General features: G+C 42.1%; 1 protein-coding gene and 1 pseudogene across 1 annotated transcript in view; one reads left to right on the plus strand and one right to left on the minus strand.

The window, feature by feature from the left end:
* Nucleotides 1-18,740, plus strand: part of LOC126183814 (sodium channel protein Nach-like) — a 139,185-nt gene extending 120,445 nt beyond the window's left edge. The window contains exons 10-11 of the mRNA XM_049926064.1: nucleotides 7,982-8,076; nucleotides 17,735-18,740. Of these exons, the coding sequence (XP_049782021.1) occupies nucleotides 7,982-8,076; nucleotides 17,735-18,096 (457 nt within the window). The 3' untranslated portion in view covers nucleotides 18,097-18,740. The remainder of the gene's footprint in view (nucleotides 1-7,981; nucleotides 8,077-17,734) is intronic.
* LOC126186018 (5S ribosomal RNA) lies at nucleotides 13,731-13,848 on the minus strand (annotated as a pseudogene).
* Nucleotides 18,741-26,837: the final 8,097 nt, after the last annotated feature.

A 26,837-nucleotide genomic window follows, 5' to 3' on the forward strand; every position in this document is an offset into this window, starting at 1 on the left:
AATAGAAAAATGTTTAGTAAATCATGTTCAATAATGACCATAATGCAAATACTTCAGGAAACAACTGACTAGCGTCTGTAAGAGACACTAGTTCTTATGTAGCCACATACACTCCTGGAAATTGAAATAAGAACACCGTGAATTCATTGTCCCAGGAAGGGGAAACTTTATTGACACATTCCTGGGGTCAGATACATCACATGATCACACTGACAGAACCACAGGCACATAGACACAGGCAACAGAGCATGCACAATGTCGGCACTAGTACAGTGTATATCCACCTTTCGCAGCAATGCAGGCTGCTATTCTACCATGGAGACGATCGTAGAGATGCTGGATGTAGTCCTGTGGAACGGCTTGCCATGCCATTTCCACCTGGCGCCTCAGTTGGACCAGCGTTCGTGCTGGACGTGCAGACCGCGTGAGACGACGCTTCATTCAGTCCCAAACATGCTCAATGGGGGACAGATCCGGAGATCTTGCTGGCCAGGGTAGTTGACTTACACCTTCTAGAGCACGTTGGGTGGCACGGGATACATGCGGACGTGCATTGTCCTGTTGGAACAGCAAGTTCCCTTGCCGGTCTAGGAATGGTAGAACAATGGGTTCGATGACGGTTTGGATGTACCGTGCACTATTCAGTGTCCCCTCGACGATCACCAGTGGTGTACGGCCAGTGTAGGAGATCGCTCCCCACACCATGATGCCGGGTGTTGGGCCTGTGTGCCTCGGTCCTGCAGTCCTGATTGTGGCGCTCACCTGCACGGCGCCAAACACGCATACGACCATCATTGGCACCAAGGCAGAAGCGACTCTCATCGCTGAAGACGACACGTCTCCATTCGTCCCTCCATTCACGCCTGTCGCGACACCACTGGAGGCGGGCTGCACGATGTTGGGGCGTGAGCGGAAGACGGCCTAACGGTGTGCGGGACCGTAGCCCAGCTTCATGGAGACGGTTGCGAATGGTCCTCGCCGATACCCCAGGAGCAACAGTGTCCCTAATTTGCTGGGAAGTGGCGGTGTGGTCCCCTACGGCACTGCGTAGGATCCTACGGTCTTGGCGTGCATCCGTGCGTCGCTGCGGTCCGGTCCCAGGTCGACGGGCACGTTCACCTTCCGCCGACCACTGGCGACAACATCGATGTACTGTGGAGACCTCACGCCCCACGTGTTGAGCAATTCGGCGGTACGTCCACCCGGCCTCCCGCATGTCCACTATACGCCCTCGCTCAAAGTCCGTCAACTGCACATACGGTTCACGTCCACGCTGTCGCGGCATGCTACCAGTGTTAAAGACTGCGATGGAGCTCCGTATGCCACGGCAAACTGGCTGACACTGACGGCGGCGGTGCACAAATGCTGCGCAACTAGCGCCATTCGACGGCCAACACCGCGGTTCCTGGTGTGTCCGCTGTGCCGTGCGTGTGATCATTGCTTGTACAGCCCTCTCGGAGTGTCCGGAGCAAGTATGGTGGGTCTGACACACCGGTGTCAATGTGTTCTTTTTTCCATTTCCAGGAGTGTATTATAAGCTAAGATACAATCCACATGAAGAAAATGTGATGCCCCAAACTCGTTTTCTATCGTTGCAAATTACGCTTTACACAGTGGACAGTAACGAAACATAACAAAAAATTAAACTGCACGTTGTTACAAGTAATGGAACTCATATGATTATGACGTTTGTGCAGTCGTGACATTGGTTAATAACTGACTGAACACTAGTGACTTACGTTGTGCAACAAACGTGTTGCACATTGTAAGTTACAGTTTATGCAATACACAATATTAAACACAGCACACGATTAAAATACACAATATTACAGTATTACAAATTACATTGTTATTATGTTGAAGTTTTTGAGATAAGCACGGTAAGGAATGTGAAATTGTATTGTGTTTTTATTTTTGTGTAGCAATATGTATCATTGTGACAGTTTGTGTGTATGTAACTGGTTGTGTGCATCATGTGAAACTTAAAAGTAGGGATGTGCGCAGCTGTATTTGGTCATTTAAAACCAGCTGGGAATTTTTAGCTGAATTTCTATTTACCTCAAGTTCTTCTAACAGGCTTAGTTTTCTTCCTTTGTTGGCTATATGTATCACTTCTGTTTGGACTTGATAGCTGTGTCCTTCATTCAACATATGTATGTAAAAGGTGAATCTGACTTAAGTAATTTCCATCTGTGTTCATATTCAATCAGTCTAGTTGTTATATCCCTGCCTGTTTGACCAATATACAGTTAGTTTCAGTCATTTCAAGTTATTTTGTATGCGTCACTGTTACATAACAAATCTGTTTTGTCCTTGCTGTTGAATAAGATATGAGCAGTAGCCCCCCTTACATAAAATGAAATTTCATAACTACAGGATATGATAGTTTGGGCTTATTTGTCCGATAGCTTTTCTAAACAGAGGATAGTACACCAGTTTCTTTTAGATATGAACGTTGCTGTATACACATAGTGCAAAATTTTTCTTCTTTGTTTCTTGTGTAGAATGTTCTAAGTTAAGTCAGGGATATAGCCATTGTTGGATGCAATACATTTAATGGTGTCTAATTCTGTCTGAAAATTCAGTATGACATTGGTACGGATGTAAGACGATGTACTTATGTAATGGAAGACAGCATTTCTGTGTGTTATTGGGTGTTTTGAACATAAGGGTATTACCGCATCTGTTGTTGTGGGTTTTCTGTAAATTTTTAAACTATACAACAACAGATATGGTAATACCCTCATGTTCACAACATCCAGTAACACAAGAACATGCTACCTTCGATTCCATGGTGTATCGTCTTACATCAATAACAATGTCAAAACAGAATTTTCAAACAGAATCGTACACCATAATACGTATTGTATCTAACAATGGCTACACTCCTGACTTAATTGACAACATTGTACACAAAGAACAAAGAAGAAAAATGTTGCCCCGCATGTATGCCCCCTCTGCAGCAACAGTCATATCTATAACAAACTCGTGTACTATCCTATATTTAGGAAAGCTGTCCAACAAATTAGCTAAAAGTCTCAAATCCTGCAGTTATAAAATATCATGTTATGTTAGAGGCACTACAGCTCATATCTTATTCAACAGCAAGGACAAAATGGATTTATCATGAACAGTGGTGCATATAAAATAACTTGCAATGACTGTAACAAACTGTATATTGGTCAAACAGCCAGGGCTATAACAACTAAACTAACTGTACATGAACACAGCTGGAGATTACATAAGTCAGACTCTGCCTTTGTCAGACATGTGTTCAAGGAAGGACACAAATAGTAAGTCCATACGGAAGTGCAACATATAGTCCATAAAGGAGGAAACCTAAGACTGATGGAATCACTTGGGGTAAACAAAAATTTAGCTAATAATCCCCAGCTGGCTCTAAATGATAAATTACAGCTGAGAACATCCCCATTTGTAAGATTCACGTTACGCAGTCAACCAGCCACATACCCACAGCCTGTCACACTGACACATACTGCTACACGAGAATAAACACACAATAGAATTTCATATTTCTTAGCTTGCTTACCTCACAAACTACAACATGATAACAATATAATTTGTAATACTGTAATATTGTGTATTTTAATCAAGTACTCTATTTAATATTGATCATTGTGTAAACTGTAATTTACAATGTAAAGCATATTTGTTGCACAATGTAACTGAGTAGAGCTAAGTTAGACAGTTATCAACTAAGGTCACGACCTCAGAAACAACAGCATTATCACTATATAACCGGAGATACTGTAATATTGTACATTTTAGCCATTTATTGTGTTCAGTATTGTCCATTGGGTTTAGCAAAATTTACAATGCTAAAAACATGTTTGGTGCATAACATAAATGAACAGTGCTCAGTTTGACAGTTTCGCAACCAATATCACGACCTCACAAACTTTAGCGTAATAACCATATAGCATGCAATACTCTAATAGTGTGTAGTTTAATTATTTATTGCGTTTATTACTGTCCATTGCGTAAAGTGTAATTTACAACCGTAGAAAACAAGTTTGGTGCACATCATTCTGTGCGAGTGAATTGTATCTTTGCTTACAATATTTGCTCACCTAAGAACTATTGGTCCTTAAGGAAGCTAGTCAGTTGTTTCCTAAAGATGGCCCAATAAACCGAAAACTAGTTAGAAATAAACAAAAACAGTTCACTCATTACTGAGCGTTGTAGAATAGATTATTTAACACACATAACCAAGGTCGACTACGTAGGCATGTCAATACCAGAGCACAGCTGAAATGGGAGAGAGAAACCACATGAACTCACTGTACGCTGCCAAGAGAGATTAGATGAGCGTCGAAAAGAATTGAAATCAGACAGCGATAAGAAACTGAGCATGTATCTTTCTACTTGCGGCATATTACTTATTGGCTTTGGGTGCTACTAGATATAGCTTATTCATATCGATGATTAGGGCGAAGAGTGTACTACGGTGGGTATCAGTACACCAGTTATTTCAATGAAAAATAACTTTTTTTCATAAACATAAATCGCTTTCTTTATAAGCATTTTAACATCTAATAATAACTGTTAATCGCTTTACGCAATTAAATACTATAAGAACACAGGAGATGTTCAAATATCGGAGATATAGGTATAGGTGAAGAGTTAAAGCGAAACCACCCATAAGGAAATATATGACAAGTCCAACTAACGGCATAAACCACTGTAAAGTACATATCGTATACCTCTGGTTACAATAACATCAAAAATCTTTTAAAGAGTATAAGGAACAATTCTGAATAGAACTGAAATTAATATGAACTGCACATACATTTTTAGAGATATATATGTATAAAATCAAGCAGTTACTTAATTTTATTAAATTGGGCACATGATGGTATTTATACTGGCGAGGTACGATATGAGGAAGACCCATCACAAACAGCTGTACTAACGAACAAATCCAAATGCGGTTTTTATTAATTATTGAAGCGTGGGAATAGGCCTCGTCAGTATAAACATGAGAACGCCCTAAGGAACCTTCAACGTATAAATTTTTTCAGCGTTTCCTCCCAGTAGATTCATTTATGGTAATTTGTTTTGGTTTAAAGGTATGACAAGCATGCCAAACGTCACATGACATAACTCATTTCAAAAAGCTATCTTTTTAGTTAAGAGCAGTAATCCTCGATTCTGTATTTAACAAAAACTGCCTGAACACTTACTGGTTCGTAATTCGAGAGAAATAACCTGCAACCTGCAAGACAAATGACGCCGCTGTTTCAAAAGAAAACTGGTATACAGCCTAATTATGCCATATTAATCGTTCATGTGACAGCATTGTGACTGGCTGCATTTCTCGTCTAGTATCTGCTTTCTTCACTGTAATTCCTTCATTCCTTTAACTGTTGATCGATATTAAAAGATGTTTTAAAGGTTTTGCATCTTTTCCATCGAGTATAATTTGCTTATTGTTGTCATCGTGTAATTAAAATGATAATTGTTATGTTTCAAAGTTGTGATACTTTGCCCACAGTATTTCGTAATCTTATATTTAACAAAGAAGATGAAGCAGTTGACGTCATGACCTAAACACCATTTGTCACGTTAGATATATTGATAATCTGCTTTCCCGTAAAACAAGGGGTTTACAAAATCATGACTAGCATGTTCCATAATCTTGTTGACCACTGAGGTACAGAACACAAATTTGTTTTTCAAAACAAATTAAGCTTTTTGCCACGAGAACATCAAAGTAAATAAAATATTTATTTTTGTATATGATAAAAATTATTCCAGAAGACTGCATTTACTGTTAAGTTTTCTTTTTTTGCGTCTATCCCTTCCTCGGAGATAAAATAGTTGTAGGAGTTACTTGAAAAGTTGTGAACTGCTCTTCGGAAGATTTGATGTGTACGTAGATCATGTCGGTTGGTAGATAATGCAGTATATTGTTCGGTTGTTGGTACAAGATATTTCATTACTGAATAATTATTACTCCGTACATCATTCAGTTTTACAACGATTTTACCCAACGAAGGATTTGTTTACAAGGTGTTAAATCATGTATATGTAAACTAAATATACCGTGAACTGTAGAACTAGATGAAATATGGTCTGCAAGAAAATGCTGTCCATTTCGCCCCAGCTGCGTCAATACTGTCAAAAAGTTTCGACATACTGCAAATTTTGCCCCTTAAAAACGAGTACAAAGTTATAATGCCAATGGCGTAGCAGAAGTAACTATTCTTGCCACACAATCCTCACCGCAGATCTCTTTAAATCAAAGTGACTTACTCCTTCCCCACCCTAAGCAGACCTGTTGTACCAACACACTGAATTATTCGGAATGTTAAACCAAAACTCATTAAGAATTTCCTCCTTGGGTTAAGCATTTTGTAGTTGTGAGTGGCATTAGTTTACACATCGCAACAATAATTTCTTAAACCTAAATTTTAAATGCATCTTTTCTCCATAATTTCATCTCAGACCTCCAGACTACTGCATTTTTACCATACAGAACTGCTAATCGGAAGCCGATAGACAACAGAGTTTGAAAAACTCTAATGTCTTTGGTCTAACTTAATTTCATCCATGAGTTGTCATGTTGCTTCCGTGACTGTATTACTTTCTTAAAATAAAAAAACAAGCAACCTTTCTTTACAAATTGTGATCTTTATTTCAATCACGAAACAGTTTCGAACCCTGGGTGATCATCTTCAGTTGCTTCAATAGTCAACATCTTGTTTCAGTTTTACCTTAATTCTGGTCCTGTTATGATTACGTAAATATGTTACAAAGTGGCACATTGTGAAATCAAGTTTTATGATACTACAACATTGAAAAAATGGTTGCTGTTTCCAGTAGTGGTTACATCTAAGTAACCAATACTAGTACAGTATGAGTAATATATGTCTACAAATATTTCAACTTATCTTGTGCTTCAAAACTGCGTGACCACTACTGGAACCAGTGAGTAATTTTTCGATGTCGTCTTAGTTTCATAAAAAAACGTATTCATGGTGTGCCACTTTGTAACATACTTATGTATCCAGAATGAGACTCTGCAGCGGAGTGTGCGCTGATATGAAACTTCCTGGCAGATTAAAACTGTGTGCCCGACCGAGACTCGAACTCGGGACCTTTGCCTTTCGCGGGCAAGTGCTCTACCAACTGAGCTACCGAAGCACGACTCACGCCCGGTACTCACAGCTTTACTTCTGCCAGTACCTCGTCTCCTACCTTCCAAACTTTACAGAAGCTCTCCTGCGAAACTTGCAGAACTAGCACTCCTGAAAGAAAGGATATTGCGGTGACATGGCTTAGCCACAGCCTAGGGGATGTTTCCAGAATGAGAAACATCCCCTAGGCTGTGGCTAAGCCATGTCACCGCAATATCCTTTCTTTCAGGAGTGCTAGTTCTGCAAGTTTCGCAGGAGAGCTTCTGTAAAGTTTGGAAGGTAGGAGACGAGGTACTGGCAGAAGTAAAGCTGTGAGTACCGGGCGTGAGTCGTGCTTCGGTAGCTCAGTTGGTAGAGCACTTGCCCGCGAAAGGCAAAGGTCCCGAGTTCGAGTCTCGGTCGGGCACACAGTTTTAATCTGCCAGGAAGTTTCATACTTATGTAATCTTAAGAAGCCCAGTATTAACCTAAAATTTGAAACTGATACAGAATGATCAATCACCTGGAGATGAACCCACAGGCCTCGAAATGCGTCATTTACTGAAATAAAAACAACGATTTGTGACTGAAGTCGGTTTTTCTTTATTTGTGAATAATGATACAATATTTCTGAAACCCTTGAGATAATTTGCGTGAATGAAAACAAATTCCCACCAGAGGTAAGAGGTCAAAATGATTTTAAGGTATACTGTACAAGTATGATTTAACCGTGAAGTTGCATTTCACCAGCTAACATCACTAATCATACAGCAGGAGTAACATGTCAGATGGGTCAACCACAGTAATTATATAATTACGAACTTTTGTTTTCATTTTTGCAGTGGAGCTGCACCAGGGCATATAGACATAGGATTTGTGTCCTGGCCAATGGTGAGATATAAGAGGGAAGTGCTCTTCGGGTGGGTGGATCTTCTAGGTAAGTTTCTATGGTAGCAACATGTGAGATTATCTTAGTTATGAAGAGATATTGTTCTCCCACTATTATATTAGTGACAAACTTTGTCACACTCTTCAAGATGCGCCATATTAATATATTTTGTAATTAATGTAAAATAGCACTATGTATTCATTCTCTCATACTTCATATACTTAACACAATTTCTTCTTTTTTTATTGTTCAACGCCTTGCCATTCCAGGGATCATTTAGTACAGGTGCCGTGACGCACATTTAGACCAGCTGCTAACTACATTTCTTTTGAACTGTTTAAGTGCCAGAATGACAATACTTCTGCACCTAATGTTTACTCTTCTCTCTTTTTATCATAAGAATTATGGCATTCTTAATACCGTCTTTCACATGGTTACCTTTCCTCGAGACGTGTGGAATTCTCTACAACAGTAGACAGCACAAATCATGTTGTTTGTGTTCTAAATTTATTTTGTACATTAATACAGGGAGGCTAGGAGAGGTCATAGGAAATATGTCCATAACAAGTACATATATCGAGATGCGGTTTCGCTAAGTTTCAATGCACAAAGTGGGGAATTTCCTAAGGTAACCTAGCTATTTTCAGCGGTCATAGTTGCCGGATTCTGACATCGACTTTTTAAAATTGAAAACGATACTTTTTCTTCGTACTTGGAAACAGCCTTCGAAGAGGATTGAGTACATAACATATGTGGTACTTGATCAAACAATCAACAAGATAACAGCGCCAAAAAATAAATGTCCTGCCATCAGATGAAGTGGCCGCATAAACGCCTTCCTTACTGCACAAAATGTGAGCAAATAGGTAACTCAGGTACGGTCCTGTTTTTATAAATATGATTTTCATATCAAGTTCTCAAAAAGTGGATCGTACTAACCTTGAGTCCCACCAATAAAACAGCACTATTGCGAGTCTTGAAAAGTCCTCACCGCATCACTTCACGGTTTTTTTAAAGGTGAGTCAGATAACTATATTCGATTTTGAAAGTCATGGCTGTTGATGGACTGAAATCTGGGAACGACGAAATATGTTGAAATTTAATATTCGCCGATCACTCCTTTGACGAATTCGACTCGTAAATCCAAGCTGACTCGTAGGGACATGTGGGTTGTGTGTTACCGTTACTAAAAAATGTTTACTGCGTTTCTCTAACCAGTTTCTGTTCGTTTCCCTTGAGTGTTTTATTCTTCACAAGTCCAGTTTTTTTTATTTTTTTTATTTTGAGATGTTTGTAAATAGAGGTTACGAGGGTTTGATATCGTCAGGATACCTTCCAGCATACAATCTTACTGCTACACTAACAGTACAGCGATATTGTAGACAGATTAAAACAATTTTCTCTTTTTGGACTGTCATATACATTGTGGAAGCCTAAATAGCTTCACAAGCAGGTTTCCCGATCGCTGCAACAGCAGAGCAATGATTGAGAGTCTACAAGCATACTGATAAACACACCAACTGTACACTTCATGCAAACAGTGAAAGTCACACGCATACGCAGTACGGGAAATCCATGGAAGGTGAAGAGGTATTGCTGTGCAGTGGATGATCAAAGGGGATAGAGACAGCACTGTTGGCGACTTTATTTTACAAGCATACCAATGTGAAACGTACTGTTTGGTCTTAAACAATAGCTTCACTGTTAAGAAGACGTTTAAGATCTTGAGAATAATAGCAGACACAACTACACATTAAAAATAATACAGTTCATCGTTTGACATAATACTACGGATCTTTCACGGTCACAATTTCCATACACAAAACACGTGTAGAAAAAGCTCCACCTTACGTTTCGTTTTCAGTACCTGCATATGTTTCATTTCAGGTGGCAATGCCAGCTGACTCACTTTCATCTTCACTTGCGGGATTAGTATTCCTTCCATCATTATGACTATCACTTTACGAGTCTCTACCACTTCCCATTTTCATGGTCATCTCCAGCGCTTGGTCCAGTAAACCTTCACTTGAGATATACTACCATCAGATTTTATTTACAAGCTGAGAGTATTTCTTCTGGTCTTCTTTTGCTATGGGGAAGCAACTTGTTTATCTGTAAGTGTTTATAACGTATCCATTCTGAACGTCATATTAACGTTCAGAAACGTTCTTCTTGACTCTTGCCCATATCATCTCTATATGATTCAGTTCTGGGTGGTATGGAGGAAGTCTTGACACGGTATGCCCATTCTCGGCTAAAATACTGTCTATTTTATAAGTGATACTTGAGTATTGCTCATCAGTGTGGGATCCGTACCCGTTCGGGTTGACAGAGGAGATAGGGAAGATCCAAAGAAGAGCGGCGCGTTTCGTCACAGGGTTATTTGGTAAGCGTGATAGCGTTACGGAGATGTTTAGCAAACTCAAGTGGCAGACTCTGCAAGAGAGGCGCTGTGCATCCCGGTGTAGCTTGCTGTCCAGGTTTCGAGAGGGTGCGTTTCTGGACGAGGTATCGAATATGTTGCTTCCCTCTACTTATACCTCCCGAGGAGATCGCGAACGTAAAATTAGAGAGATTCGAGCGGGCACGGAGGCTTTCCGGCAGTTGTTCTTCCCGCGAACCATACGCGACTGGAACAGGAAAGGGAGGTAATGACAGTGGCACGTAAAGTGCCCTCCGCCACACATCGTTGGGTGGCTTGCGGAGTATAAATGTAGATGTAGATGTAGATGATGTAGCCTGGTTTGTTCATTTTGATGAGTGAATACTACTGGGGCCTCAGCATGTTCTTTTGGAAAGGAATTCTCATTTATGTTAACCAGGAGATCACTTCTGCCCTCGTGGAATTGGATTTTGGAGCACGAGACAGTTGCTAATTGTGGCAAGCGGCGTTATTTATAACGAGGACAGCATAAGGTAATAGATTAGGTATTAATCTTTTCCTGAGCCGCTTTTCACGATTTGAGAAGCCCATGTTGTGATAATCCCTCCTTTTCTGGCCATATTAAAACCTTTCGTGGGCATTCGGCACAAAACCGTCCTCCTCGTCAGCATGAGTAGCGACAATTCTATTACCTTTCGAAACTGGTTCCAACAGACATTTTCGTGAATTCTCACGTCATCCATACCCTGGTGTGTGACAAGTCTGAATATGTGTTTCATCCATGTAGACAACTGGGCGGCATTCGCGTATGTACTCTCGGATACTTTTAAGTAAGCAGTTCATTTTGCCGTGATATTAATTTGTTCCTGGAGAACTTATTCGTTGGCTTCTTCCACCCAAATCCTTGAGTGTGAAATAATTTACGAAGTGTGTTTACACATCCTTTAAAATTTGTTAAACCCTGTTACTTTGTATGAATTTCCTCTAAATTGGTTCTTCTTTTATACGTAACGTAGAAATTATTCACCACACGGCGAATGACTTGCTCATTAAAATTGCCTAAACTGGCCTTCCAAGATCTTCTGTGCCTTTCCTTATGAGGAGTTGAAAATATAGAGGATTCACGTGCCTGGAGTCTTTCCAGTACTCTCTTAATACGCCGAACAGAAGTAAACGATACACCAGTTACTTCGGCCACTCATTTCAATGTAGCAAAGTTTCAATGGAACACCTAGTACAGCTTCTTTCTTCATAAAGTGGTAGACTTTTGCAGCCACACCGAGAGAGGTGGCGCAGTGGTTAGCACACTGGACTCGCATTCGGAAGGACGACGGTTCAATCCCGCGTCCGGCCATCCTCATTTAGGTTTTCCGTGATTTCCCTAATTCGCCCCAGGCAAATGCCGGAATGGTTCCTTTGAAAGGGCACGGCCGACTTCCTTCCCCATCCTTCCCTAACCCTATGGGACCGATAACCTCGCTGTTTGGTCTCTTCCCCTAAACACCCAACCCAACTTTGCAGCCACGTCACGTGAGTGACTGTGAAGAACTTTGCCCATTAACTTGCTTTGTGCTGGTCGTATCTTTAAATTTGAATGTGTTATTCTTCTACTCGTTAGTGGAGCGTCCCGCCAGACTCTATGGCAACACGCCCGACACTGCCGATCTACTGAGCGGGGCTACTGCGCATCTTGTTTGCGGTGTTCACGACTGTTTGGACCAACTGTACCTGAGTTGGATATTTACTTATATTGGGTAGCGAGCGAGCTGGCACAGTGGGTAGCACGATGGACTCGTATTCGGGAGGACGACGGTTCAAACCCGCGTCCGGTCACCCTGAATTAGATTATCTGTGATTTCTCTAAATCGCTTCAGGCAATTTCCGCAATTACTCCTTTAAAGGGCACAGCTGACTTCCTTCCCCACCCTTCCCCAATTCGATGGGACCGATGACCTCACTCTTTGGTCCGCTCCCCCAAATCAACCAACCAACCTTACGTTCGGTACAACAGGGCAGACATTTGCCGGACTTCTTCTCGTGATGGTGATACTGTGGTTTACGATGCTGTTGTTGTGGTCGTCAGTCCGAGGACTGATGAGATACAGTTCTCCACACTACGCTGTTTCACGCAAGCGTTTTCATCTCTTCATAATTCACCCACTTTAACCAGCTTGTTGCACTCAACCATTGGTCACCCTCCACTGTTTATACCTCCTACACTCATTCCTACTACCAAAATCACGATTCTTTGATCCTCCGCATGTGTACTGTCAACCAGTCCCTTCTTTTAGTCAGGCTGAGCCATAAACTGTTTCTCATACTATTTTGATTCAGTACTTCCTTATTAGTTATTCCATCTACACACCAAATATTCACCATTCTTGTGTAGCATCACATTTCAAAATATTCTGTTTCTTACTGAGTGAAATTTTAGTAGTCCACTTTTCGCTTTCGTACAAGGCTACTTTCCAGATTAACACCTTTGGAAAAGTCTTCGTAACACTAACATTTTTATTGGACGTTAACATATTTCAATTATATTCACACCTGTCAGCAACTGCCTTCTTTGGAATAGGAATTATTACATTCTTCATTATGTGTGAGGGTACTTCTCCTGTTTCATGTATCTTACATACCAGGAGGATTAGTTTCTGTCATGGTTGGCCCTCACAAGGGTCTTACTCATCCTGAGAGAATATCATTTACTCCAGGAGCCTTTTCTTCACATAGGCTTTTCACTGCTCTGTCAGACTCATCAGGAAGTATGTCTCCCATCTCATCGGCATCTACTTACGCTTCTTTCTATTTAACACAGTAATTGTCTTGAAGTTCTTTTCCCTTCCACATACCTTCTATATATTCCTTCCAGCCGGCCGGGGTGGCCGAGCGGTTCTAGGCGCTACAGTCTAGTACCGCGCGAACGCAACGGTCGCAGGTTCGAATCCTGCCTCGGGATGGGTGTGTGTAATGTCCTTAGGTTAGTTAGGTTTAAGTAGTTCTAAGTTCTAGGGAACTGATAACCTCAGAAGGTAAGTCCCATAGTGCTCAGAGCCATTTTTTTTATTCCTTCCACCCTTCTGCCTCGCCTTCTTTTCTTACTGCAGACTGGCCACCTGAGTTCTTAATATTTATGTGGATGTTCCTCTGTTCTCCAAAAGTATCATCCTCAGCATACATGTGTTACTAGATGCGGATATGGAGAGGTATATGGTCAGCACACCACTCTCCCGGCCGTTTTGTCAGTTTACGATTCTGGAGCCGCTACTTGTTAATCAAGTGGCTCCTCAGTTTGCGTCACAAGGGCTGAGTGTACGCTGCTTGCCAACAGCGCTCGGCAGTCCGGATGGTCACTTATCCTAGTGCTAGCCCAGCCCGACAGCGCTGAACTTCGGTGATCTGATGGGAACCGGTGTTACCACTGCGGCAATGCTGTTGGCTCTAGTCATTCCTGCTTCACCATTTTGCACTCTCCCTCGATCTCATGTTTTAGACATTTGTATGACCTTTTATCTTTTTATTAATTTTTATATTTGCTCCTTTTCTTAGTTAATTTAAATTCTCGTGCTATCCAAGGATTCCTACCGGCCTTTGTCTCTATGCCTACTTCATAGTTTGCTGCCTTCACTATATCGTCTCCCACACCCATTCACCTTCTATTATATTCTTTCCCATAGCTTCAGTTGATCATTGTCTAATGTTCCATTTAAAACCCTCATCCATTCCAGGTTCTTTCAATTTATCCAGATCCCATTTCCTTAATCTCCTATCTTTCTTCCAATTTCTTTAGTTTCAACCTGTAGTTCATAACGAAAAAATATGCTTAGTGTTCGTAAATGTGCCTTTTGTATCTATCTTGGTTATGATATCATAGAGAATGAACAAAAATGTGGAAACAACAAAACACTAGACATTACGTAGCCTAATACAGTGTAGGAAAAATGTCGTCATTCAAAAGAGTTTCCATTCGTCTCGGAACGGATAAATGCGGGTCCTGTATGGTTTTCAAGGGAATCTCATACCATGCTTCCTGTAAAATAGTGCCAAGTTCAGGTAAAAAATAGTCCACAAAAACTCAATAATATTAAGATCTACCGACTATGGATGCTAGTGGAGATGCGACACTTTATCATGGCGCACACAAAACCAGTCCTGGACAAGCTAGTGGAGATGCGACACTTTATCATGGCGCACACAAAACCAGTCCTGGACAATTCGAGCTGTGAGAACAGGGGTCCTATCATCTTGGAAAATACCATCAACTTTGGGGAACAAACACTGTACCATGAGATGGACCTGATCAGCCAAAATGGTCACATAATCCTTAGCAGTAAAGCAACATTTCAGAGTAATTATTGGACACGTGGAATACTACAGTACATCTTCCCAAATTATCATTGCCATATTTCACTTTTGGGAACCTAAAGTCGACCAAAGTGTGAAGCAAGACTCATTCGACCAAATGGCGTTCTTCCATTCCTGCATAGTCCGGGTTTTATGGGATCGGCACCACTTTTTCATGTTACTGTCAGTTGCATCGCTGATGAGTGGATGTCGAACTCCAGTTCGCCATGCAGTTCCCTGCTTATAGAGCTCCCTTCGTGTTGTTTTAGTACTGACAGGGTTCGCGAGCGCGACATTCAGTTCTACAATGACTTTTGCAACTGTCGTCCCTACTATTTTTTCCCACAATCCTCCGTCACGATCACTCAACACACACATTCGTCCGCTTTGTGATTTAGTGAATGATGTTTTCTCGCTTGCCCTGCATTCGGTATACATCTTCGACACGGAGCCTCTTGAAGCACCAAACACTTGGGCTACTTGACGTTGTCTCGAAATCCGCACCTCAATATACACTCCTGGAAATTGAAATAAGAACACCGTGAATTCATTGTCCCAGGAAGGGGAAACTTTATTGACACATTCCTGGGGTCAGATACATCACATGATCACACTGACAGAACCACAGGCACATAGACACAGGCAACAGAGCATGCACAATGTCGGCACTAGTACAGTGTATATCCACCTTTCGCAGCAATGCAGGCTGCTATTCACCCTTGGAGACGATCGTATAGATGCTGGATGTAGTCCTGTGGAACGGCTTGCCATGCCATTTCCACCTGGCGCCTCAGTTGGACCAGCGTTCGTGCTGGACGTGCAGACCGCGTGAGACGACGCTTCATCCAGTCCCAAACATGCTCAATGGGGGACAGATCCGGAGATCTTGCTGGCCAGGGTAGTTGACTTACACCTTCTAGAGCACGTTGGGTGGCACGGGATACATGCGGACGTGCATTGTCCTGTTGGAACAGCAAGTTCCCTTGCCGGTCTAGGAATGGTAGAACGATGGGTTCGATGACGGTTTGGATGTACCGTGCACTATTCAGTGTCCCCTCGACGATCACCAGTGGTGTACGGCCAGTGTAGGAGATCGCTCCCCACACCATGATGCCGGGTGTTGGCCCTGTGTGCCTCGGTCGTATGCAGTCCTGATTGTGGCGCTCACCTGCACGGCGCCAAACACGCATACGACCATCATTGGCACCAAGGCAGAAGCGACTCTCATCGCTGAAGACGACACGTCTCCATTCGTCCCTCCATTCACGCCAGTCGCGACACCACTGGAGGCGGGCTGCACGATGTTGGGGCGTGAGCGGAAGACGGCCTAACGGTGTGCGGGACCGTAGCCCAGCTTCATGGAGACGGTTGCGAATGGTCCTCGCCGATACCCCAGGAGCAACAGTGTCCCTAATTTGCTGGGAAGTGGCGGTGCGGTCCCCTACGGCACTGCGTAGGATCCTACGGTCTTGGCGTGCATCCGTGCGTCGCTGCGGTCCGGTCCCAGGTCGACGGGCACGTGCACCTTCCGCCGACCACTGGCGACAACATCGATGTACTGTGGAGACCTCACGCCCCACGTGTTGAGCAATTCGGCGGTACGTCCACCCGGCCTCCCGCATGCCCACTATACGCCCTCGCTCAAAGTCCGTCAACTGCACATACGGTTCACGTCCACGCTGTCGCGGCATGCTACCAGTGTTAAAGACTGCGATGGAGCTCCGTATGCCACGGCAAACTGGCTGACACTGACGGCGGCGGTGCACAAATGCTGCGCAGCTAGCGCCATTCGACGGCCAACACCGCGGTTCCTGGTGTGTCCGCTGTGCCGTGCGTGTGATCATTGCTTGTACAGCCCTCTCGCAGTGTCCGGAGCAAGTATGATGGGTCTGACACACCGGCGTCAATGTGTTCTTTTTTCCATTTCCAGCAGTGTATTTACTCGTTGTTGATGTATTTGTCGTGCGTTGTCTTAGCTGCTTCATCCTTTATGTCCATATACATACAGTATTGTATCTAAGCAAAAACGAACAAAAACTGCAGTCAAATGAACCAATAATAACGAAAGAAATCATTGTGTGTTGGCTGCTAACCATTAATACAACTGAATAAATCTACAGCAAAGTACAGTCCAGAAAATGTGTGTTTCATTCTGAGACTACTTTCAACGCTTTAGAAAGAAATGTGGTTGAACAGAAATAACTCCAAATGCCCTTTCCTCTAGCTTAATCAGGTAATCCCTAAAATTTTCGTATACATTTCAGTACACTAATATCAGATTTGACACCGAGTGAGATGGCGCACTGCTAAGACATCCGGGAGAACAGCGGTTCAAATCCCCTTCCGGCCATCCAGATTGAAATTTTCCGCTTTTCCACAGATAAATTAAGAAAACTGACCTTATGGCTCTGTCGAAAAGCGTACAACCCATTTCATTTCCAACCCGCTCCAATCTGAGCTTATACTCCTTTTACTTGGACGCGACGTCTAACGCTGATTTCCCTATCATATCAATTTTAATAGCTCCTCCAGAAGTTAAATTAAATTATATAATGAAAATCTAAGTCATCTTGTCTTTTTTCTCTGTGTAGGGCAAACTCGGATAAAAAGTACAGAAAATAAAGTTTAATTGGGAACTATATTTACTTGTCTCTATTTCTTAAGTTAATGTCAAATGTTAGAAATAGTTTGGCTCAAAACAGAATTTATGTTGTAAGTATCGCTTTGTTCAGTGCTACAGGTAGATCATACACTCGAAGTCTAATCGTGATCTCTGATTTAGGCTTTTAGGTCCAGTACTTGAAAATATGGAATAGACCCTTTTCTTACATGTAACACGAATGCATTGCTCTAATAAAAATCAGTTGCATAATGACATATTTGTCACTAATTTTATTGTTTTATTGAGCTGTTTGCCACTAGTAAATAAGCAATGGCACCTAACTCAATTATAAAAATTATGTAAGGTTTCTCCAATTACAGTGTCGTTTGGAGGTATTGCTGGTCTGTTTCTGGGATTCAGTCTGCTTTCTGGAGTGGAGATGATCTACTATTTCACCATGAGAGCCTGCTGCATGGTACTGCGGAATGAGAGCGAACTCTTGGAACTTCAGCGAGAGTATGAAAAGGAGAAGCACGCCGCGGTTGACCTCAGTCTTACGCCTTATTTCATGAAGACGAATCAAAATGGAACCAGCGGTATCACAAAAATATCTCCGGCGAACCAAACGTCTCAAACTGGAAGCACTGGCATCACAAAAGTTCCTCCGGCCAACCGCAGCTTTCCGGACAAGGGAGCTCACGCTGTTCTGCAGAGGATTTATGTCATAGAATTCCTCCCTTAAACAGTATTTCTCACTCTATATAACGTTGTTTCATTTAGTTGTTTAGATGTAACAGGCGTTAAGCGTGAAGTCCTCTTCATGGAGATACATTTTGTATTAAAGTTTTAGTGCAGCTGAAATAGCAGGTCACTCATTGAGACATGATTTTATGTTATCAAGTCTGTATGTTACACTGCGGGCTGTAATAACAGTACTGATTTACACAAAACTTTCTGCTGTGACAGAACGTCTGTGAAACTCTGCTGCTCTTCAGGATATGCAAATATGCAGTCGACAGTTAATGGAATGAAAAAAAAGTGTTCAGTAAGTAAATGAATATTTCCAGTTTAACACTTCATGCCCATTGGACATTACGCTTCTTACTCTACTGCAAAGCCCATTCCTAAAAGTTGTCCATCCCACTTCATGGGTGAGAATCAGTGAGCCAGGTCTCTTTTTGTACATTGGAAATCGCTAGTTTTTCTTGAGGCAGAATGTCAATGATGTTCCGAATGAGTCAGAAATATTAATTACTATTGACAGTTACCTGCCAGTTTTAAAAATTCTGTGTATTTTCCAATTCCAAAATTTGTTTAATTTTCAGCTGTAGAAGAGCTAGAAGAGACAACACTGTAATTTTTCTCACTTTCTGCAACGTGATGTTCAGTTAACAGATGTTCAGAAAACAGATTTTCAGATAACTTGTTCGTCAATTCATTCATATAGTTTTCATTGATTTGTATGGACATTGTTGTAACTATTGAAACTAAAGTATTGCATTACGTAAACCACTACCATAAAATCATCAGGAAACAGATTAATTCTAGGTAAGTAGTACTGTATCTACGTAGATAAAACAGTTGTAAGATGAACTAAATTGTCCCTCATAATAAGATACTCCGACATAAAATGTAAAATATTTGCACTGATGTACACCGAAAATGTAAATATTGAGAGTGGTATAACCAACAGAAGGGCCAACATTATAGTCTGCAGAATGTAAAAAAATTATTCATGTTTAAATATGTCCATGAAAAGTGTAATATTATAAATAATAAAACATGTTCGCAATGCCACAGAAAAAATGTAGTTACTGTGATCGCATTTGAATTTACAGATTTAAAAAACTATTTCTGTTTCACCAATTACCAATACTCGAAAATCTGAGACAGAATACAGGCAGTTCTTAGAACCCCATGAATGAGCGTGAAACATATACTTTGCTCTTCGAGAAATCAAGTGTATGCACTGGTTTCTGATAATATAGGATGACATTGATTCCAACGTCATCAAAAAGAAAAAATAGCGGAAGAAATTAGTAGTTTTGTGTCCTATTCAACTTTATTTCAGGTTTGACATCTTAGCTGGAGCACATAGACGCGTCGTAGAATTCCTACATCCCAAACTGAGCAAGTTCCTAAACTGTCATTTTATTCAACTCGTTCACTATTCAGTGTGCAAAGATGGAACTGGTGTCAGTGCGTTCGTAGAGACTTTTACACTTAGACTTTAATTTTATGTGTTTAAACAAAGTTCATCCAGCTACATGAAAGGTTTACGAAAATGGATTGGAAAATTTTGGAAATTTTTGGTAAGTCCCCATGGGACCAAACTGCTGAGATCATCGTATCCTAGGCTTACACACTACTTAATCTAACTTAAACTCCCGCTAAGAACAACACACACACCCGTACCCTAGGGAGGACTCGAACCTCCTACGGGGGCAGCCGCGCGAACCGTGGCAAGGCGCCATAGACAGCGCTTCTAACTTGCGCGGCTGAAAATGTATTGCCTATTGAAATTACCGAATTTCAATATGCTAGAAATATTACAGTTTATGTTTTTTTGTAAACACAATATGCAAATTTAATCTTAAGAATAAGCCATTTTCAACCCATAATTTCATCAGATATTTATAATACAAAATAATTAGTTACGTTTTGACTCATTCACGTACTACTGTGTACTCTAATATCTTCCAGAACTTCTATAGGACTAGCTGGTTGCCAGTATTTTGTTGCTCTTCTAGCACCATCTAGGAGCCATGTACAGGGTAATGCATTTTATACTGTTTAGAGGCAAAGTGCTATATAGAAACTTCTGCAAGTCACCCAAGGCTAAAAATTGGCAATCTAATCCCTGAAATGTTCAGTAACCAATGTTTACAAGTACTAATAGGTAACAAGATGAGTTCATAGATTGAGCTAAAGAATCTATCCAGGCTCCTCTGGGGCTCAGTTTCTACAATCGGTGACAGAATTCGCGAGACACCTCGCCTAATAGTCATTGTGAACTGCACGGCTGTACTGTCTACTACACAGAATAACATGCAAGGTGACAAAGTCCTACGAATACATTGTCTGCAGACGTGAAGTCGAAAAACTATCGGAGCATTGTCAGACTATTTCAGATAATAAGTGGGACTACATTATTTATTTATCTGTTATGTTGATCCGTTTTGTTCAATAAACTTAGGAAAAAACGCTACTTCTAGTGCAGTATACTAATAAAAATGAATTACAACTTATCACGATAACATTATGAAAAATTCTTTCATAATGAAATAAAGTATCCCAAACTGTCACGAATTAGCAGAATAATACACACTTTCGGCTTCAGAACGGTCTGTGTCTATATTGGGCACAAAGTCATATTACGGGAAGGACTACAATGAAAGTATTCAAATGTGGCAATAGGAGTAGATACATTATGAAATCCAGTTAACAAACCATCCAGTGCACGATTAAGTCAATACAACTGGACAGTAGCAGAAAAGCAAGCCTTAACAAGTGTGCAATTCTGCAGATTTTTACCTTCAGATCTGCAGAAGGAAGTTAGCTAGATAACTGACGGAGGACAAGTTGATTTAATATTTCCTTACTGATTAACGATTAGTCTACTAGTGACTCTTCCACAGAAGAGGTAAAAATCTTGTCTCCAGCAAGATTATAACCGAAAACTAACATCGACTTCTCCTTAAAGGCCGAACACTTTATCGCTGAGCTAGCATACAACTATAGCAGACAGCGATCACTTGTTGCCACAGTGATCGCTACGACAGAGAATTTGCAACGTAACTGGCGAAGTAAGCAGTAGTTTCTGTTGGAGAGAGTTTTCTGAATTCAAAACCATAAATTTACTTCCTCTATGTCATCCCCTATATTTAATCTAAATTACAAGGAAATATCGAGAGAATTTTCCAGGATAATTCTAAACCACTCCATCAAGTAAATCGATAGTCACATAGTGACCAAACGTATTCTATAATGTGGCCAATTTCACATTAGTCTAGTGAAAGGAAGAATTCGTTTGCTCAGCTGATGTGTTTGTCTAGCTGGCTAGCACTAGGGAAGTTCCTTTTTCAAGTGCATGGTGGTACTGGCTGCAGTCACGTTGACATGGAGAAGAAATGACTTTTGTTTGCTTTTCCATAGATACGATTTGGCTCTAAAGCTTGGTTATGAATAACATACTGAAGAGCCAAAGAAACTGGTACACCTGCCTAATATAATGTAGGGCCCCCAAGAGTACGCAGAAGTGCCGCAACACGACGTGACATGGACTCGACTAATGTCTGAAGTAGTGCTGGAGGGATCTGACACCATGAATCCTGCAGGGCTGTCCATAAATGCCTAAGAATACGAGGAAGTGAAGATCTCTACTGAACAACACGTTACAATGCATTCCAGATATGCTCAATAATGTCCATGTCTGGAGAGTTTGGTGGCCAGCAGAAGTGTTTAAACTCAGAAGAGTGACCCTGGAGCCTGTCTGCAAAATTTTGGACGTGTGGGGTGTCGCATTGTCCTGCTGGACTTCCCCAAGCCCGTCGGAATGAACAATAGTCACGAATGGATGCAGGTGATCAGACAGCATGCTTACGTACGTGTCTCCTGTCAGAGTCGTATCTAGACGTATCAGGGGTCCCATATCACTTCAACTGCACATGCCCCACACCATTACAGAGCCCCCACCAGCTTTAACACTCCCCTGTCTGACATGCAGGGTCCATGGATTCATGAGGTTGTCTCCATACCCTTACACGTCCATCCGCTCGATACAATTTGAAACGAGACATGTCCGACCAGGCAACGTGTTTCCAGTCATCAACATTCCAATGTCGGTGATGACGGGTCCAGGCGAGGCGTAAAGCTTTGTGTCGTGCAGTCATCAAGGGTACATGAGTGGGCATTCGGCTTTGAAAGCCCATATCGATAACGTTTCGTTGAATAGTTCGCACGCTTACACTTGCTGATGGCGCAGAACTGAAATCTGCTACAATTTCCGGAAGGGTTGCACTTCTGTCACGTTGAACGATTCTCTTCAGTCGTCGTTGGCCCGTTCATGCAAGATCTTTTTCCGAGCTCAGCGATGTCAGAGATTTGATGTTTTACCGGATTAATGATATTCACGGTACACTCGTGAAATGGTCTTACGTGAAAATCCCCCCTTCGCCGTTACCTTCTGGGTCCCATCGCTCGTGCGTGTCCAAGTTCAAACTCACTTAAATCTTGATAACCTGCCATTGTAGCAGCAGTAACAGATCTAACAATAGCGCTAGACACTTGTCTTATATAGGTGTTGCTGACCGCAGCGCTTTATTCTGCCTGTTTGCATATCTCTGTATTTGAATTCACATGCCTATACCAATTTCTTTGGCGCTTCAGTGTATATACGTACACCGACACCAATTCAGTCATCATAAATAAAGAGCATGGGCCGGCCGCGGTGGTCTCGCGGTTCTAGGCGCTCAGTCCGGAACCGTGTGACTGCTACGGTCGCAGGTTCGAATCCTGCCTCGGGCATGGATGTGTATGATGTCCTTAGGTTAGTTAGGTTTAAGTAGTTCTAAGTTCTAGGGGACTAATGACCACAGCAGTTAAGTCCCATAGTGCTCAGAGCCATTTGAACCATTTTTTTTAAAGAGCATGGGAAATTATTTTGGCGACTCTCCTCTTCCGTTGTTGCTTAGCTATTTCTGCTTTTCTGCTTTAAACGAAAAAAAAAAACTCAATTCACTGGAAGTGGTTTACTTCCACTGAATAACATTTCATTAAGTAACATTCATTTAAATATTACACACTTGAAAAGAGTTTCCTTTGTGAATGTTTTCATTTTCACCTCCTCCACCGTATAATAACATCGAAGGGGGTCGTCTTAAATGAAATGCTCTGATTACATGGTATAGCTTGTGTGGTCGTGCTGCTTCTACTGCAGCAGGCAAAGCATAAATGTTCTAGCATTTAATCTGGCCACTGATGCGGAGGATAACAAAAGTATCCTAGATTACCTTTATCGTACCTAACCAGTAAAGCTATAAGACAAGTTAAGACTATTATAATAGTAATTCGGTCGGCTGTTGCGGGTGAAAAAACGCTTGAGAGACGTTCACAACATCACTGTAGTGGGTTCTAACATGCCTATATTTACTTCTCGAGGAGGTCGAGTGGGTAGTTCAACACACACAAAATATTAGATCACTTTATTGAACTTTGAACAGTGTAAAATATTTAACTTGCAAATAATCCGTGTCCACAAGGATGTCTGTATATTTGTTACTGTCACTGTACTCCATAACTTATCACTTGGCACAATACTGAATGTCAGTTTCATCTTGTAATGTACATTGACTATAAATTTTGGCCGGCCGCGGTGGCCGTGCGGTTCTAGGCGCTCCAGTCCGGAGCCGCGCTGCTGCTACGGTCGCAGGTTCGAATCCTGCCTCGGGCATGGATGTGTGTGATGTCCTTAGGTTAGGTAGGTTTAAGTAGTTCTAAGTTCTAGGGGACTGATGACCACATCAGTTGAGTCCCATAGTGCACAGAGCCATTTGAACCATTTTATAAATTTTGATACAGTTGTGAATTCACAACTCTCACTGCTGGATCTGAAGTAAGACGAAGCTGAAGTGCTGTGCTCTGATGTAAGTAATCTGTCAGCAGTGGCGCCGTTTGGAACCTCTTGAGGATGCCTACTCTTACGTTTCTCAATCGCTGCTGCATCAAACTGCGACTATCGTTACTTGTGGTTTCATTGTCCGGTACCAACGTTCTTAGGACAACACGACATACCACAACCCCCCCCCCTCCCCAACCCATTTTCAGGTAGTGCTATGTCGCGTGAAGACGGCAAGGCGGAGGCCTGAATGCCAGACGTAGATGAGGAGACAGGGAGGGTAATGAAGGTTGGTGGCAGCTCCTGTCTGCACCCTGGTATCCACATTCCGAGTGACTGGGAACACCAGCCGAAAACCCAGCCACCGGTTACGCGCCCTCGTCGCAGACACTGTGGTCAGTTGAGGAACCCCAGCGGTATCATGATGGCTGCCCCTGGGGCGGCGTCTCCACAGACATAGGCTCAGGCTGCAGAGCTGTCAACGGCGTCGGCACCACTCCGCGATGGGTGGACAGGCGGAGATGACCGCTGCTGAGGACACCAGTAGCGTGTTGAATCTGTAGGCAAAAATTCTGTGCCAGAGTCATTGACATAAGAGCGCCGCCCTTGACTCTGGTGACGTCGGTGCAACCGAGAGGAACGTTGAAGCACGTAAGACGAACAACCTAAGACTCGTATCATAACACAGTGCTCCAACGCTGTTTCTTGCCAAAAACTTTAAAGGAAACTTAACCTGCGACTGAAACTTTATCTGAGCCGGCGAAATAAACTGTATCCTCAACGGCCGCAACATATGCAACGAGATGCGGCCACGACGACCGTGTAATAAATCTGCCAGCGACTTTCCATCACAGGACAAAGAGTTGTTGAATGACAGAAAAATGTTAATGGCATGCTCCCGTATGTGGGAGGAACGGAGTTTCTCCATCTGACTTCTGAGAGTATGAACGAACCGTTCAGCTTTACTGTTTGACTGAGGGTGAGAAGGACCGGTAGTTACTTGGTGTATGTCATTGTCGGCACGAATCTGCTGACATGGATAGCTGTTCATTGTGCCAGATAAAGACCGTAGAAGACCTTCAGGACAAAAAGTAGAAGATAAAACCGATACAGCGCTAGCAGTAGTGGTGGATTTTATGGAGGCTACTAAACGAAATTTACTGTATGCCTCAATCACCAACAACCATCACGTGCTCCAGAACGAACCTGCGAAATCAGTGTGTATAGACTGCCACGGGCTGGACAGACGTGGCTACTGAAAAAAGCATTGTGGTAGAGCGGATTGATGCTCCGCACAAACATCGCAATGAGAGGTCATTTGCTGAATCTGGGCGTCCATGACCTGCCAAGTACAGTGACGTCGGGTAAGTTGCTTTGTGGGAACTACGTCCCATTGAATTTCATGCAACAAAGACATAACTTTAACATTTTCAACATTTCGCGGCCCTGTCAGCAACTCTATAAATATTAATTTTAAGTCAACAACAGCCTCAGTTGCAATGTTTACCTAGATTTACCTAGGTTTCAGTTGGGATAACCCAACCTTCTTCAGAATAAAAGGAACTAAGATTTGTCCATAATGGACAACGTCAAAAACTAAAAACTATAATATAGCAATACATCGTCATATAGCAATAACCTATCTGGGTATCTTGCATTGCATTGCGAAGTGAAGGGTGCGAGGTTGGATATTTTGGAAGAAATGCAAATTTTTAAACAATTAATATATGACAAAAATAACCTTCTTAACGACCAGCTGCAGCTGCAAAACAAAAACTTTTTTGAAGGTTTTCAACCATTATTCCATCCTACATAATTTTGGGGAGTAATCTTTATACCCTTGCCAACATGTTTTTAGCACTCCCGTTTGCCGAATAGCTGGGATTATCTGGTTTTCAAACCCGTAGTTATCCTCATGCGGTCAAGTTCGATGATTAGTCCGAATATGCTAGGTTGGCTTAAAATAGTAAACGCATTGCTTCCTTCACTTTTGACGTCCAACAAATTATTACAAATGTTAAGACAGTCGATATATCTTTGTTCCTTACAGGATAACGTATACGTCAATTTCGTTAGCCGCACCTGGTTATTCATAAAATTTTAAGTTTAGGAGCACATGTTGGTACCAGTGTTAAGAAGTACGCATGACACACTATCGCGCATGCGCTCTCGAGGCTATAGCCAGTTCCAGTACAACATCCGTTGCTGCCGAACTGCGGTCGCGAAGTGGGGCCGAGGCTGTTTCCCAGATAAGTTATTGCATTATGACGATGTATTACTATGTTATCGTTTTTAGTTTTTGACTTGTCCATTATGGACAAATCGTAGTTCCTTTTATTCTGAAGAAGATTGGGTTATCCCAGCTGAAACCTATGTAAATCTAGGCAAACATTGCAACTGAGGCTGTTGTTAATTTAAAATTAAAGACATAACATCCCACTGAAAGGAATGAGGAAACACAACCCGTGTATCGTCATTCTCTGTACGCAGAAACAGAGCACCTGACAACAAGAATAGCGCGTGACAACGTGGAAAATAACGACACACCACTGGCTGGCTAATTCCTTTCAAACTACGTGGCCGCTCATGGCGCATGTACTGCAAAATTACCTGAAAAGGTGGGTCAAAAGCAGTTGCTCCAGCTATACGCCGAAAGTCAAGAGGAAACGGTTGATGATTTTCAAAATCCTCAGTATCGATGTGATACCATGATTCCTCAGACGAAGTATATACTGTGTCGGTACCAGCCGTAACCGGGACAAGCCAGTATTCGAATATTGTGCAGTGGGCCTGTAGTACAACTAGTAGGTTGATTGGTTGATCTGGGGGAGAGGCCCAAACAGCGAGGTCATTGGTCCCATCGGATT

Source organism: Schistocerca cancellata, chromosome 4 (assembly GCF_023864275.1).
Source record: "Schistocerca cancellata isolate TAMUIC-IGC-003103 chromosome 4, iqSchCanc2.1, whole genome shotgun sequence".
Lineage (NCBI taxonomy): Eukaryota > Metazoa > Arthropoda > Insecta > Orthoptera > Acrididae > Schistocerca > Schistocerca cancellata.